The 15110-nt window shown below is 33.7% G+C and overlaps 1 protein-coding gene and 1 pseudogene across 2 annotated transcripts; both read right to left on the reverse strand.

Moving 5' to 3' along the window:
- Window positions 1-2249: 2249 nt before the first annotated feature.
- On the reverse strand, window positions 2250-6277 carry LOC148627832 (neuromedin-U receptor 1-like). 2 transcript variants are annotated; one of them, XM_088579825.1, is made up of 3 exons: window positions 6101-6277; window positions 5364-5561; window positions 2250-2505 (listed from the first exon to the last, which is right to left on the reverse strand). In XM_088579825.1, exons 2-3 carry the CDS (start codon window positions 5558-5560, stop codon window positions 2484-2486), a joined length of 219 nt encoding a protein of 72 aa, XP_088435951.1. In that variant the 5' UTR covers window position 5561; window positions 6101-6277; the 3' UTR covers window positions 2250-2483. The 2 variants fall into 2 exon arrangements, with proteins under 2 accessions (XP_088435951.1, XP_088435945.1); XM_088579819.1 differs by lacking the exon at window positions 2250-2505 and having other exon boundaries at window positions 2623-5561; window positions 6101-6276.
- Window positions 6278-8732: 2455 nt separating this feature from the next.
- On the reverse strand, window positions 8733-13548 carry LOC148627833 (uncharacterized; annotated as a pseudogene).
- Window positions 13549-15110: the final 1562 nt, after the last annotated feature.

Below are 15110 nucleotides of genomic sequence, written 5' to 3' on the forward strand. Positions count from 1 at the left end.
TTATGCCAAAATCAAGTTCCTCTATATAACCTGCTTCAGCCCTTTCTGCCAAACTCAACCTTTCAGTGGAGTTAGCAGGTGAGTTCATCTGCTTTGCCTGTTTTATCTATATTAGCCTTGCTGCCCTCTTAAGCGGAATCAGTTGACGTCGTTAACCCGTGTTCTTGTGGTTTGGCTGCGTCTACTTTTTCAGCGCAGCTCAACCCCTTAGCATTATTGGCTGATATAAGTCCAAGCTTGATTCACCAGCCTCGGTTGCCTCTAGTTCTACTGTAAAGCTGAAGTCTCCACGAAAGAGTTCTATTGAAGAACCTACAGACGAGTTCATCAAAGCATTAATTAGATTGATATTTCCTCTCTTTAAAGCTTTCTGTGATGGATTCAGTTTTACTTTTGACACCTTTAGCCCTGAAGAGAAAATAATGATATTTACTTTTAAAATATATACTAAGTAAAGTTCAAAAAAAGACTTACATTTTTTTTATTTATAAACTGCACAAATTTCAATTTATAAATTTTGGCACAGTTTAGACAAGGTTTTCATTTGTTTGTGCAGGATAAACATTCATTCATTCATTCATTCATACATTCATTGAATATTGACTTTTTTCTTACGCTATATGTTCTACATACATGTACATCGTAACTTTGCTCCGCGTAATTCATCCTGACATTTAATTGAAGAGTAGAATGAACGATGTGTATGTGGCAGTTTTAAATCTGGCTTTTTCTTATAGTCACAATTAGTTACCACTTTTGCATTTATATTTGATGTGATAATGTTTACGACGGAAACTGAGTTCGTAGACAGGATATAACCATGATGCACATCGTCTGTATTTTACTTAAGTCAGCAAGAAACTGTTAGAGAAACAGAAAAGGGAAAGATAGTGAAGAAGAAAAAGAGAAAGAAAGCTTTGATAGTGCATAATCATAATTGATAGTGAAGAGGAAAAACGTAGACTGAATTAAAAAGAAAGAACAGGTAAGGCTACTGAAAAGAAAAAAATGTAAAAAAAAAGATCAAAATAGTTAAGTAGCAGTCTTTATAAAATTCGGACAGTATGTGACTTATGCATGTCAAAAACCCACCAAATTCACTTTTATTTCTTGTTCAGAAACAGTTACGGATCACATAACTAGTCTTAGTTTTTCATTTGGGTGTTGCGCTATTGAGATAAAATTTATATTTGATTGTACATGGAATTTCTCAAGAGTACATATATGAATATGGAAAATACAACTATTACGTAAAAAAATGGCATATCTAGATTGAAAAAACTTTTTTTGTTTGATGGGTTGTTCTTCACCATGAATCACTTTATTATGAACAGTCTGAATTTTATATGGACTGGTACTTAAAACGTCAGAAAAAAGAAGACATAAAGCGAAAAACTAATGAAAACTAAGAAAAGAAAAAAGTAGGTGTCTGAAAAAAAACTAACAATGTTCTAGGTGTTCAGAAAAGAAGAGGAAAGTAAATTCGGTATGATGAAAAGTATGATTAATTTTTTTATAATTCAATTTTGATATTTTTACATCTGTTGAAACTGATATTGCATGAAAGGGGGGATCTAAGGTAGATTTCACAACTTGAGGATGGCGTCACTTCCGCCATCAGTGCAGCTGTATACTGAAAGATGTTTAACACGTAGTTACTCACGTTTTCTACAAAATTCTCATTCATATTAACTCTTCTTTCCACTTTTGTTCGGAACTGGCATTTAGTTAATTGTATAATGAAAATCGGCTAATCGTAAATGTAGTATGCTACTTAATAAAGGACAAGTGTAGATCCTATTAAATTTTGCAAATATTCAAAAAACTAATTTCGTTCTTGTTCATGGCTATACAAAAAGTGTACATTGAATTTTTTTGTCTATATGTTAACTGATTTTCTTAAAATACAGATTATAATATTGCTCAATTTACACCATCATATCTGTAACAACCCCTGTCAAACTGTAAAGTAGAGAAACGATCGTTAACAGATCTATAACGCCAAATTTTAAAGCTCGAACGTGACCAAGGGATGTTAAGATCGCGAACAGCAATTTTCGTTACTTTTTTCTAAACTGCAAGTTCAACAAATAAATCATGGATATCTGCCATATTGATAACCATTTGCAGAGGATATGGAATTCGATCTGTTAAATGATAATTTATCTCTATTGACAGTGTGACAGTGTAATCATAAAACCCATGAAGCCAATAATTCTCGATAATATAATATTGTAATGATGTTTAATCAAACTAGATAAGAAAAGACAAAAAAAATATTATATTAAACTGTTTTGTATGGCAGTAATTAGCTACCATGTTCATAAGATTAACGCATTTCTCTTTATGGTGTAGCTTGTAAGTTTTCCAGGAGGTATAAAAACTTTGTCATTTCTTTTATAATTCGTCTAGCGTTTTCCATGTCTTATCCAAAACGTCAATCTCCAGTACAGATATCGATCAATTTCAAGCATGACTGTATATCAGAATAAGTCGTCCTTGAGGCTAAAATAAAAGGAGACTACCGTAACAAAATGCACAAGTTTGAGAAATTCAGGTAAACCTACAACAAATCATGAAAAATAAACGAATCGCTCCCTTTAAAAAAACAACAAAAACATATGAACAAAGTATTTAATTTAATATGAAAACACATTATAAACACTTATTAAAAGAAGGAACAAACTTATTTGTTGAAATTCCTACACGCCTGCACGTTATACACCAAATATCTCAAGATTTAGTTTGTTCTAGAAACGCTGCCTGTTGTGATGAAAGATGCTTTATAAACTTAGCCTAGCTACGCCATTATAGGCAAACCTATCTAAACTTATTGGAAAACAATTTGACAAATTCCGTGGAGTATAGTATAATCACATTTCAATGACATTGAATATATTTTTTATTTGTATGCTCGGTCTCGCAATTGTAAAAATTGCACAAAAATCACTGAAGGTAGATCATACCTAAGACTTTTATTAGATAGATTTTCCTAATTTTTCTCGAAGATGGCTATAAACGAACAAAGTGTAAAATTTAAAAAAAAACAATTGGTTACCGAATTAAATTTCGAGATAATTGAGCCTAAATATCTTTTCAAACACGTTCGTTTTGCTCATTGACAGAAAAGAATACTCCGTGAAAAAGGTTTGATCTACCTTAATTGTATGTCTTTGTAAGAATCGGACAAAATGGTGAGAAACGTAAACATGCATGTCAAAAACTTACAAATCTGACAATATAATTTCAGTCAAGGATGATTTCTCTATTTGAAAAAAGACACTTTTTGATATTTGATGACTGGATTTGGTCAGAAATTGTTTTTCAATAGAATGTGAGAAAAATGATGTTTTCGACAGAGTTATCTGCCATTGAAATATTCATTTTGTGTGCATTTCAAAGAAATAACTCAATTTCCTAAAAGAGTATGGATAATCATGTTTTTTTCTCTGGATTATGATGGTGTGAAAGGTCAAATTACACTTTCGAAATGGTGGATTTTTATACCATATTTCATCCACTGCCCGATACGTAATATACATATGATGACAAGAATTATTATGAATGAAATAGTTAAGACATAGGATTGAAAGAGTAATCAAGGGAACCAAAGTTATATCGGTATTCAAAAGAATGTAATCCAGGGACAAAGACCAGACATATACAATAAAGAACATAAAGTAACTAAAATCATACATTCAAAGTAACAAAAGCAAATGAGCAAATCGGACTCCACTAAAAACTGGGAGCATGGATCAGGTGCACCGGTAGGGTAAGCGTCCTCTGCTTTTCTAGAAACACCCGCGGAGTTGCTCATAAAAGGTCAAGTCCGGGATAGACAAACGAGGACAGGAAAACTATGACACATTGAATAAATCAGTTTTCATGGTGCAGATGGATACACCATAACGATCCACGAGTTCATGATGTCAGTTAAGAATTTTTTCCCACAAGAACAAAATTTTTATTTTTATTTCAGCAGTAACTAAAATAAACATTTTTAAACAGTCTTAACTAAGTGTTAATTAATAGGGAACATATAGAATTATTAATTTTTATTACTTTTTGATTTTGTCATCTAATAAGTTGCATGCATTGCTTACTATTTTCCCTGACTTGTGTTTAAATGTCTCCTCCTCTTTTATTATTAATTCATGGTCTCTTATTCTTATTTTTATTATATTTTTTTTAATTCCGTATTTACAAATAGATTATAATAATTCTAAAATTTATTGTTGTATTTATATTTTTATATAAAGTAATTTTCTTCATTCATCAATAGAGTCCTGTTTTTTTTTATTTTTCAAATTTTCATAATACTCTTTCATCATTTTTTTTCATCAATCTCTATTTATGTATATTTTATTGTCAAGTATTGACAACTATTTTTTGTTTCATTTAAAATATTTGGTTGGAAAAGCTAAGTTAAGTTAAACTAATTTTGGGTGACCATTTATTGTCCGACATACTCCAGACTAGAATTTGTATCAAAATTGGCCCATCATTAAACGCTGGATTCATCATTCGTTGAAAGTGTATTAAGGGAAGAATCTTCTGTCTGAGGTTGTTCTTTTCTTTTTTTCATACATCTTCGGTACATCAAAATGCATTCTGACCGGAAATGGTCGTCCATAGCACAGTAAACAACAGGATTAACTGCGTTGTTTAGAAAGAAAAAACGCAAAAGAACAGAATACACAAGTCCGTCGGCCGATTTGTAATATTCAGGATTTGCAATCCCAACTAAGTTTACGGAAATGAACACTATATACCCAAAGAATGAAACAAAAGATGCGACCATCAAAGAAATTGTTAGTTTTCTGCCTCTATCATAGTTGTTGTCTTCTGGTTTTGATGACTGTTTCCTTCCCATCTCCTTCCTTCTTTGGGATAGAATAGTGATAAGAATCTTTGCATAAACGATAGTCATTGTTAAAAAGCATATTACCAAAGACAGAATGACAACAGCACCGTAAGTTATGAAGATCCACGCCTTTTTATACTCTTCAAGAACTGAACAATCATTCCCGGTCAAGTTCGTATATCCGGGAATTTCTTTCTGGTTAGCCCCATAAACGACAAGAGCAGGAGATGTCAGTACAAGAAAAACTGCAACTATTATAGCGGATATTTTGTAGTACCATGATGCCTTCTTTTGTGTAAATCGGGCACTTTTCCTTGTAATATATCCTCTCTCAATGGCAATAGCAGTAAGTAAGCAAACAGAAATGAAGGAGGATGCTTGAGTCAGATAGCGAAAAAAACTACAAACTGCTGAAGCTGAAAAAGTATAGTCATATCTTAAATCAAACATTTCAAACGGCATACAGAATAAAGAGACTACCAGGTCTGCAGTTGCTAACCCAATAATAAATATTCTAACTGCTCTTTTCTTCATCTCAGGTGACAATCCATAGACGATGATTGTATGAATGTTTCCGATCGTTCCAACTACGGACAGAATTGTCAGGAATACAACACCAGAGACACCCTTTTTCATGAATGCCTCGTATTCCAGCTCTTTTGTCATGTGTATTGTAGTCGTACTGTTGCTATCCATCCTGTAAAAGTAAAATTATTTACTCAAATAAAGTAGTTATCGGAAGTTACGTTATAAATATAGAGTACCCATAGTGGTACTGGGGATTTAAAAATCCATAAAAGTTTAATGATCGTCGTCATGATATGAATTCCGTTTAAAGAAGACAACAACCCTTCCTACTTCCGCTTTCAGCGGACCCGACGTTCTGCCAACATTTTAAGAAACAGAGACGACTAGTTCTTCTTGTACTATGTAGTTTCTTTGTATTATGGGACTTACTTATCGTGTTTGTCCGGGTTTCCCGCCATTTTTGTTCCATAATATTGATATGCGCTTAAATAAATTTTGTTTTATATGGTACAGTTTTTGTAGACCATTTCTTTATTATGACAAATGACTTCTTAAAGGGGCAGAGTTTTTAAATTTAATCACCATTAACTTTTTGTACAAATAAATCAATCGTGAAATGTCAAAGAAATATGTTCCAAAATGAGTAAATTACAATAAAAGTACAGGCATAATCTTCATGTGAGTATTACTTAAGTGTAAATTACTTACTCAAAGTTTAAAACTGTATGTACCAGAATAACACAAATCCACTATTATCAAGGTTTCCAAAATAAAAATGTATATAGCTATGTTGTAGCATTTGGAAATGATGTATGTTTCAGCAGTGGGAAGATAATTGAAGATGTAATTGAAATCACCTACAAAGCTCCTACCAGTGACGGATGTATAAGTGTTTTATTTCCTTCCCTTCACTTAGGAAAAATTCTTTCCTAGAATTAAAAATAAATATGTTCGGATTTACGCTACACTTTTAAATGCGCGCGGCCTTTTGGTTTTATTAGTATTGTTTTCGTTTAATATTGCTTTGGTCTCTTTTCAACATTTATGTCTGTTGACATTTTTTGTTCCAGTATTTTTACTGCCATAATTAATGCAATGTTTTAACTTCCACGCGATGTTTCCCGCCACTGTACATTTTGCGCTTATGAGTACCTTCTTAATGTGACCTGAAACTCAAGAAGTTTTGTACCAAAGTTATTTGAATTTTCAAGTATGTAAGTTCATATTTGAAAATGTGCATATTCTACTATTGAGAAATTGCCATTTTCAAACAACCACGTAATGATTAAACTTCGGCGAGAGGTTTCCCGTCACTTTACCTTTTCAAAGTTTTCTACAGGCCAATTTTTTATTTGAAGAATTTGTTTTGCTCTCTAAGGTAAAATTTAGATTTTGACACTCACTAAGGGTCTGTTGAAAAGCTATTGGTAATTCCATGTAATTTCATTTAGTCATTAGCAAAGGAGAATCTATATATTTACCAATACGTTTTTTTTAATATTTTTTGTGACTAGCAGGTCAAGTATCCAACTGACTCTGTTCATCCGTCACGTTCATTGGTACAATCTGAAACTCAAGAAGTATTGAACCAAAGTTATTGAAATTTTCCCGTATGTAAGTACATAATTGAAGATGTGCATTCCCTATCATGGAGAAGCCACCAGGAAATGATTAAACTCCTGCTTGGTGTTTCCCGCCACTTTACATTTTTCACGTTTTCTACATATTTCATGGAAAGTCCTGATTTTTAGCCTATTTTTGGTTTGAACTATTTCTCCGCTTTTTGTGGTAGAATTATGTCTCCCCCACTTTGGTGGGGAGACGTATTGTTTTTTGATTATCCGTCTGTCCGCCTGTCCATCTGTCTGTCTGACCGTCGGTGTATCCGTTACAAAGTATATCAGCGCAACTCCTCTGAAACTACTTTATCGAATTTTACGAAATTTTGACATGTAGCAGAACATCATATGGAGTTGTGCATATTACCAGGAACTTTTGATACCCCAATTTTTGTAGAAGTAATTCCCATTTGAACTTAGAAATATGCCATAAATCCTCATAAATTGTCTTGTCAGTGCAACTCCTCTGAAACTACAGAACCGAATTTAACGAAGTGTGGTATGTAGCGAGAACATCATATGTAGTTGAACATATTACCAGGAACAAATTTTGATCCCCTAATTTTTGTAGGAATAATGCCCATTTGAACTTAGAAATTTGCCAAAACTCCTCATAAATTACCTTGTCAGCGCAACTCCTCAGAAACTACTGAATCGAATTTACGAAACTTGGTTTGTAGCAAGAACATCATATGTCGTTGTGCATTTTACCAGGAAATTTTGTTACCCCAATTGTTGTTGGAGTACCCCTTTAAATTTAGAAATTTGCGTGCCCTACTGAACTGGTTAGCGCAACGTCTCTGCAGTATCTCAACAGAAGTTAATGAAGCTGTTCTGTGGGCGTCATGGATATTGCAAGTGGATCCAGTTTGCAGGACGGGGGAGATATATGTTTTTGTAGACGAACACACTTTAATTTAGATTTTGATATGCTCACTAAAAGTCGATTGTAAAAATCTAAATGTTATCCTCTCGTGTGGAGATATAATATAACCTTTCATTAGCCAAGAAGAATCTTTTTTTTTCAGTAGCTTTTTTGTCGAGTGTATGCCGTCAGACTTCTCATGATAAAGTTTTTTTTATTTTATTTTTTTTTTATTTTATTTTTTTTTTTAGCGACATTGCTCACTAGCGTCGCCAATGGCGAAAGCAGGTCTAGTAGCGGCTCGACACCGTTCATATGTCACGCTTATGGACACCTACTTATTGTACTAGCTAAGTAATCTGAAACGCAAAAAAAGTACTGATCCAAATTTAAATTTTCCAGTTTAATACAAATGTGTAGGTGTGCATCAGACAAGCTAAAAACCAAACAGAAGGTAGAAAACGATAGAAAATCCGTAGAGACAACGAAGCCGGGAATAAACTTATAAAAACAACAAAAGACAAATAAAATGTCGCACAAACCTCGACGGAATTACACTCATAGAAATGAGCAGCACAGACCAACTACAACGAGAGTTAAACAAAGCGATTCGGAAGAGAGGGTAGTTCCCGGTTTTGTCTACAAGGCACCTGTTCAGCCCATATTTTACAGGTGAGTATCTCTAGCAGCTAGATGGGATAGGACTCGCTTTGGGGTTGTCAGGCCTTCAAACGGAAGTAGTGGACAAACGTGTGTAGAAAGCGCGTCTGTTGATGGTTCGAATTTTGTTCCGGTCAATTAATTTTTTACGAAACAATAACAGTTTTCCAGTGGTTTTTTTTTACGTATTCTGGAGGTTTACGTCATGATCGTAGATATACGTTTGATATTTGGTACATTGTTTACATTGATATGTTACAGATCAAGCTAGAATTTTGGTCTGGTTTGTTGAACCTTACCTGAGTTGTTGTGAGCAGCTGTACGTTATATGATCAACAATCAATATATCATCTACAGAACAAGAAAGTGGAAAACATGCTTTCGAACAAATGATCTTTTTGACTATTCATCAAGCACATTTGTTATCTTTTGCTTATATTCATTGCAACCAACTTAGTGAAGACTATCTTGACTATGGTGGTTCTACCAACAGACAAGTTGGAGCAGAGTATGAGCTCTTGGGTCCAGCATTTTATGTGTCAGTCTGTAGTTAATAATTTTTAAGGCAATTCGTTTGTCCACATTTCTTGTAAGCACAACTCCTCCTTAACCGCTTAAGGGATTTTGATGAAGTTTTATAAGAATGTTGTGAATCATATCTTAATGTACATGATACATTGTTCACATAGACAAGTTGTAGATCAAGCTAGAATTTTGGAAGTTTTTAAGATTGAGTTCCAAAAGAGATATCTTGTCATTCAAATGTGTGCGCACCATTTCCATGCCATCATCACCAATAAAGTTTCTACTCATATCTAGTTTTAGCATTGATTTACTTCGTTGAACACTTTCGAAAAGAATTCCAGAATCAATCCAAGATATATTGGCACTGCGAATGCGTAATCGTGTCAAGGATTTGTTTATCTTAAACATATTCCCGATCGCAATACATCCACTATCAGAAACTTCAAGAAGACTAATATCTAGCACGTTTATACTTATGCTACTTTTCAGAACATCACAAATACTTTTGCATCCTTAACTTTCTCTGCTAGTGGATGACAGATTAAGGAGTTTAATTGTAGCATTTTTCTACAAGAAACAAGAAAGCAGTATAGCCCCTTCATTCCCAACTGAATTTAAACGCAAATCTAGAACAGATACCGTTGATTTTGACAAGGCGGTTGAAAGCGATCCAATGTCAGTTCCTATCATCTTGTTTGACCAAGTTCTAATATACATTAGTATTTTTCAAGAACTGTAGCATAATGAGTAATCTGAAATGTTAATATTTATCATAGGAAGCCCCTGATCATGTCCAGCTACTTCGTCGATTAAAGTACTGTCACTAACATTTGACATGTAAGATATCCTTGATGACCTTTTCAACAACATTGAATCCCTGGAGTAGCGCTTATAGTCCCTGGCTCTTCCCAGTTGTATAAAGGTCTAAGTTTACCTAGGTGACTGTTGTAGTAACCAACTTCGAATGTAATGCTTTTGTCCTCGTCGGGAATACATGATGAACTATTACATGAGATTGGAATGTTCAAAATAACACCATAAATATCCTTCATTACATCAAGAATCACAACTACATCTTTGTTTGTTTGTTTTCATTTAAGAACACCACAGAAATCCGTGAATTGTTCACTTGTTCTCTCAATCAAAGTTTAAAAGCTTAGTAGTTTTTTTGTGAAAAATTCGTCAAGTATTAGTGTAGGGTCAATGGTTTGGCAAGGTAGTTTTGAGGAGTTCTGAAGAACTAGTCGATGGCTTTAAGATGATCTGATGTCAGCGGACATCTTTCTTGACTGACCGATTGTTCGTCTCGGATTCAAATCAAGGGTGACGATTTTGATTTTTGTGGATTTGTAGGATGACCCTAGCACTCAAGACGTATCCAACTCTGATGAAAGATTTGCATCATCATTCTGCTTAAGTTTTGACGTTTCAATATTGTTGTTTTCTCTAATGTTTGTGTTGATAGTTCCACTTTCTGTTTGCACCTGCATCACATGTGCAGTTGAAACATTACAATCACGGGGACGTGAAATCGGATATGCTCGGGACATCGCAAGCGAATTTCGTGCGGACTGTACTACAACTGATGAACTGGGTGCACTGATTGGTGATGAACGGAATAAAAAAGTTGATGTGCTTAAGATGGGGGTTTCAAATTATTCGTCTTCTTACAAGCTTTGTCATAGACAAGCTTTCCTTTCAACAAGCTTCATATTTGCTAATTCCTCTCTATGAAGCACGTCACTGTCACCCTTGTCGCCTTGACGAAGAGAAAATCTTCTTCAAAATTTCCAAGCGTGTGCGTTTTCGTCCTCGACATCTAAAAAAAATTGCTGATACAAGTTGCCAAAGAAAAGATAACAAAAAATAATCAGAATAATATTGAAATTATATTTATCACACCCAGCAGTTAAGATAGAGATTAAAATAAACACATGCGTAAAGATAATTGCTTCCAAGCCTGTCGAAAATACTACTTATCAAGCTAAACCAGTCTTAACAGAACCACTTATTTGTTAAACGGGTTCAAATGCATTGAAACAGATTTTAAACGTATAGAAAATTATACATAAGAACACAGTAAGATGTCTGGTGTATGCAGGTTTCCAGTATATCCAGGTTATATTTAGACATGTTTCACTGTAGTATTTAGTAAATTATTAATCCCGTTGAAACATTTTGTGATTGCATTGAAATGGCACACAAAAGAAAATTCTATAATATTTCCAGTAGTTAAGTAGCTGTCTTTGTAAGAATCATGCAATATCTGAAAAATGTGATACACCCTAAAAAAGGCTACATATTTTTTATTTTTATAATTAAGTTGTTTTATGGGTCTACACTATGAAATGTGTAATTATTCATTCAAATCTGCCTGCTCTTAGGAGATAATCAACATTGAAAGTCCAATAGATTCTGTTGTATTTGAGCGTCATTTACAGAGTTATCTCCCTTAATTTTGAAATCTACAGTGCATTCTATTAAATTTATATCTCCTAAGAGCATGGGTTATATGAAAAACTACATGTTACTTTTGTTTATTCATGTTATAAAATTTAGCATGCCCTATAATGCTAGTTGTCGCATGGCAGCAAAAGTAATATATCAGTTTACTTTGCAGCAACTAAAAGTCTATGTTTCGTAAACGGGTCGGTCAGAAGTAAACGAGCACGCCAATAATTCTGTTAATATATTTTTATGTTGTTAGGCCAGGAAATTGCCATACACACTTAAGGTCTGCGTATGAAGGACAAAGTATCTTCCTGGAGATATATTTCCGACCCAATTTTACTGATAATTGTTTTCAAATAAGTAAAATAAAATAAATAATTTGGGAGGGGTGATAAGTAGAGATCGGCGTACACGGAAAAGAGTAATCAAGGGAACCCAGGTTATCGCGGTAATCTAAAGAATGTAATCCAGGGACAAAGACCAGACATGAAAAACAGACATACACAACAAAGAACATAAAATAACTAAAATCATACATACTAAGTAACAACTCGGACTCCACTAAAAACTGGGAGCATGGACCAGGTGCACCGGTAGGGTAAGCGTCCTCTGCTTTTCTAGAAACACCCGCCGAGTTGCTCATAAAAAATCAAGTCCGGGGTAGACGCAAGAGGAAAGGAAAACTATGACACATTGAACAAATCAGTTTTCATTGGATACACCGTCACGATCCACGAGTTCATTGTGACGACCATAAAACTTTGTAGTGACTTCAATCTTGTAGCAACATAACCCTCTCCAGACGTCTATTTGTTAGAATTCTAGCGCGATACAGAAAGTCTGCGTAGTCTCGGCAAGCTCTGGCATAACGTATGAGTTGTGACATGAACACTCCATACGCAGGTGCTGAAAGGTTGTTACTACAGATGAATGAAATGTTGACAATTTTGAATGAAAATGTTCACACTTTATAGGTTCTCAAATACAATATGTTGTATAACTCTCGTAGGCCACGTTATCGAGTTGTTTTCCAGCAACTTGTTCTCAACAACTTTTTTTTTGTCATTTAAGTTAAAGATAGGCTGTAAAATATCAATTCCAATAACTTGTTTTAAGAAAGAAAGATAAAAAAAACTGCGAGTATATAGCTGTTTGTATAATGCATCTAACCAACATAAACAGCTTTTGATATTTGCACTTCTTGAAAATGAACATTTTACATACGAGCTTTGTAGTAAAACCAAAGTAGTATCCATCATTATATATCATTCACCATCGCGAATGAGCATCAGTAAGCCAGTCATTAGATAAGTTTCTACTGTTATACTTTGTTATTGATGTTATCTTAATATCGATGTCCGACTCGGTACGCGAAGGATCGTTGAATATTACTGTAACTTTGAAATAATAGGTAAATGTGAAATTTATTTGCTTTTGTTATTATAACTAATCCATTTAATTTGGAATTGCTTACTCAATGTCAAGGAATGCCAACAAAATTCCCTAACTTTTCATACCTTATTTTTTTTAATGTTGCCATTGGTTGAATTAACCCTATAGAAGTATAATTTAATGGTGAAAAGATATAAGTAATGGCGGCAAAACATAATAAATCAAAGTACATTTGTAGTTATTAGACATATGAAAATGTGGAATCTATAGGAACACTACAATAGATTTATAAAATTTTGTAGATACAAATATTGAAAAAAAAATACTTTAGCTTGAAAAGAAATAACACATTGTAAAATATCTTTAAAATATATATATATATATATATAAATTATTTTTTAAAAACAAACGAGAATTGCGAATTGAAATAGGATGAGAAAATTAGTATGGTTATGACTTATAATTGAACTCTAAAGAGTCACGGATATAAATTGTTAACTTTTCATTTATAACTGACCAAGTCTCTCTGCTTCCTCTACCTGTTCAAGCCCCCACTTGGTCTGCCTATCTGATAGCAACAAAATAAGCACAAAATCTACAAGACTTTCTTCGAAAGCGCTTTCGTCTGAGATCTTTGTCTCCATTTGCTCCGCAAGCTCCACTTGTTTGGCCCAACTTAATTGTCCATCTCCATTATCACCTTTAGCATTTATGTTCTATTCGGTCTTATCATTGTTACCAAGGTAGCTGTTCTTGGTGTAAGTTTCTCCCATTTCAAACTATTTTGCTTCTGTTGTATAAACCTTCTCTCTCATGCTTAATCGGGAATCGTTTGCATCATTATCTTGTTCCGTCTTTTCATCGGCCCATTTCAAGATTAAGCTAAAATTAAGTTCTTAAAGCTTCAACCTTTCAATGGAGTAAGCAGATGTCGATTCTGAGCGGAGTTCATCTGCATTGCCTATTGATCTTTTTTAGCCTCGCTGCCCTCATAGCTGAATCGGTCGACGTCAAGTCTAATTTGGTTTTTCTGCTTTGGCTGCCTCTACTCTTTCAACTACTGTCAGCTGAAGTCTCCAACTACAGCAAAGAGTTCTATTGGACAGGACAGGTTTGCAGTAGGCAAGTTCATCAAAGCGTATATTAGGGCGATTTTTCCTCTCTTTAATGTTTTCTTTGAGGGCTTCAATTTTACTTTTGACTTTTGCATCCTCAACATCTATAAAAAAAAAAATAAAAAAAAACAGAAATTCGTTTTTAGAATAATAATCAGTAGATTTGTTCTGACACACATCGAATTATCCATTGCGACCTGAGGATGGGGACGTAAAATATAGTGGCCTCACATGCAATCGATGATATAATTAGCCTGACTTCTTTGTCTTTTGATTTTTATAGACCTTATAACCGGCAATCTACAAGTCAAAACTATACCAAAACATGATTATAATAAATCTTTACTTCCTATCGTTTTCCTGAAATTAAAATATTTTTCGCTCAAAACAAATGACCTATGTATACATACCAACATGACGACCCAGAACTCTGATTAAACGACAATAAATAAGCAGGGAAGAACTGTACATGTATGTACTTTTCCATACGAGTACTCATTTCATATGTGTTTTGATATTCATTTGCTTTTTCCTGTTCTGCAACGAATGTTCACTTTCCATATCTGGCCTTGCCATGTCCTATTGTCACTGTACATGCTTCGTACAGAATTCGTACATTCTTAACTCCTATGTCAAGGATAAAACGTGAGTTACATTTGTTTATTTATAAACAACACGAATTTCTATTTTTAAATTTGTGTATAGTTTAGACAGGATTTTATTTTTCTGTTGGTGAAACATTTACTCCTTCATTAATGTATTCATACATTCATTAAATACTTACTTTTTTCCTACACTGTATGTTCTATAATATATACATTAACATCGTAACTTTGCTCTGGATGTTTATTCTGATAATTAATTATAAATTAATTTGAGATACATACTGTAATCTGATTGGTATAAATAGTTTTGTTATATCTCAATGGGAAAAAAATATTAACACGCCCCTATTCATTTACATTCAGAGTTACTTTTCTCATGTTTAAAGATAAAAATATGCTTTAAGATAAATTTATAAAAATTGGCTATGATAAAAATGTTGTCTATTGAAAAATAACATAAATTTTCCATGTGCATATTTTGTTTAT

Source organism: Perna viridis, chromosome 1, assembly GCF_037379345.1.
Source record: "Perna viridis isolate PV_CMFRI_1.1 ecotype Kerala chromosome 1, ASM3737934v1, whole genome shotgun sequence".
Taxonomy (NCBI): Eukaryota; Metazoa; Mollusca; class Bivalvia; order Mytilida; family Mytilidae; genus Perna; species Perna viridis.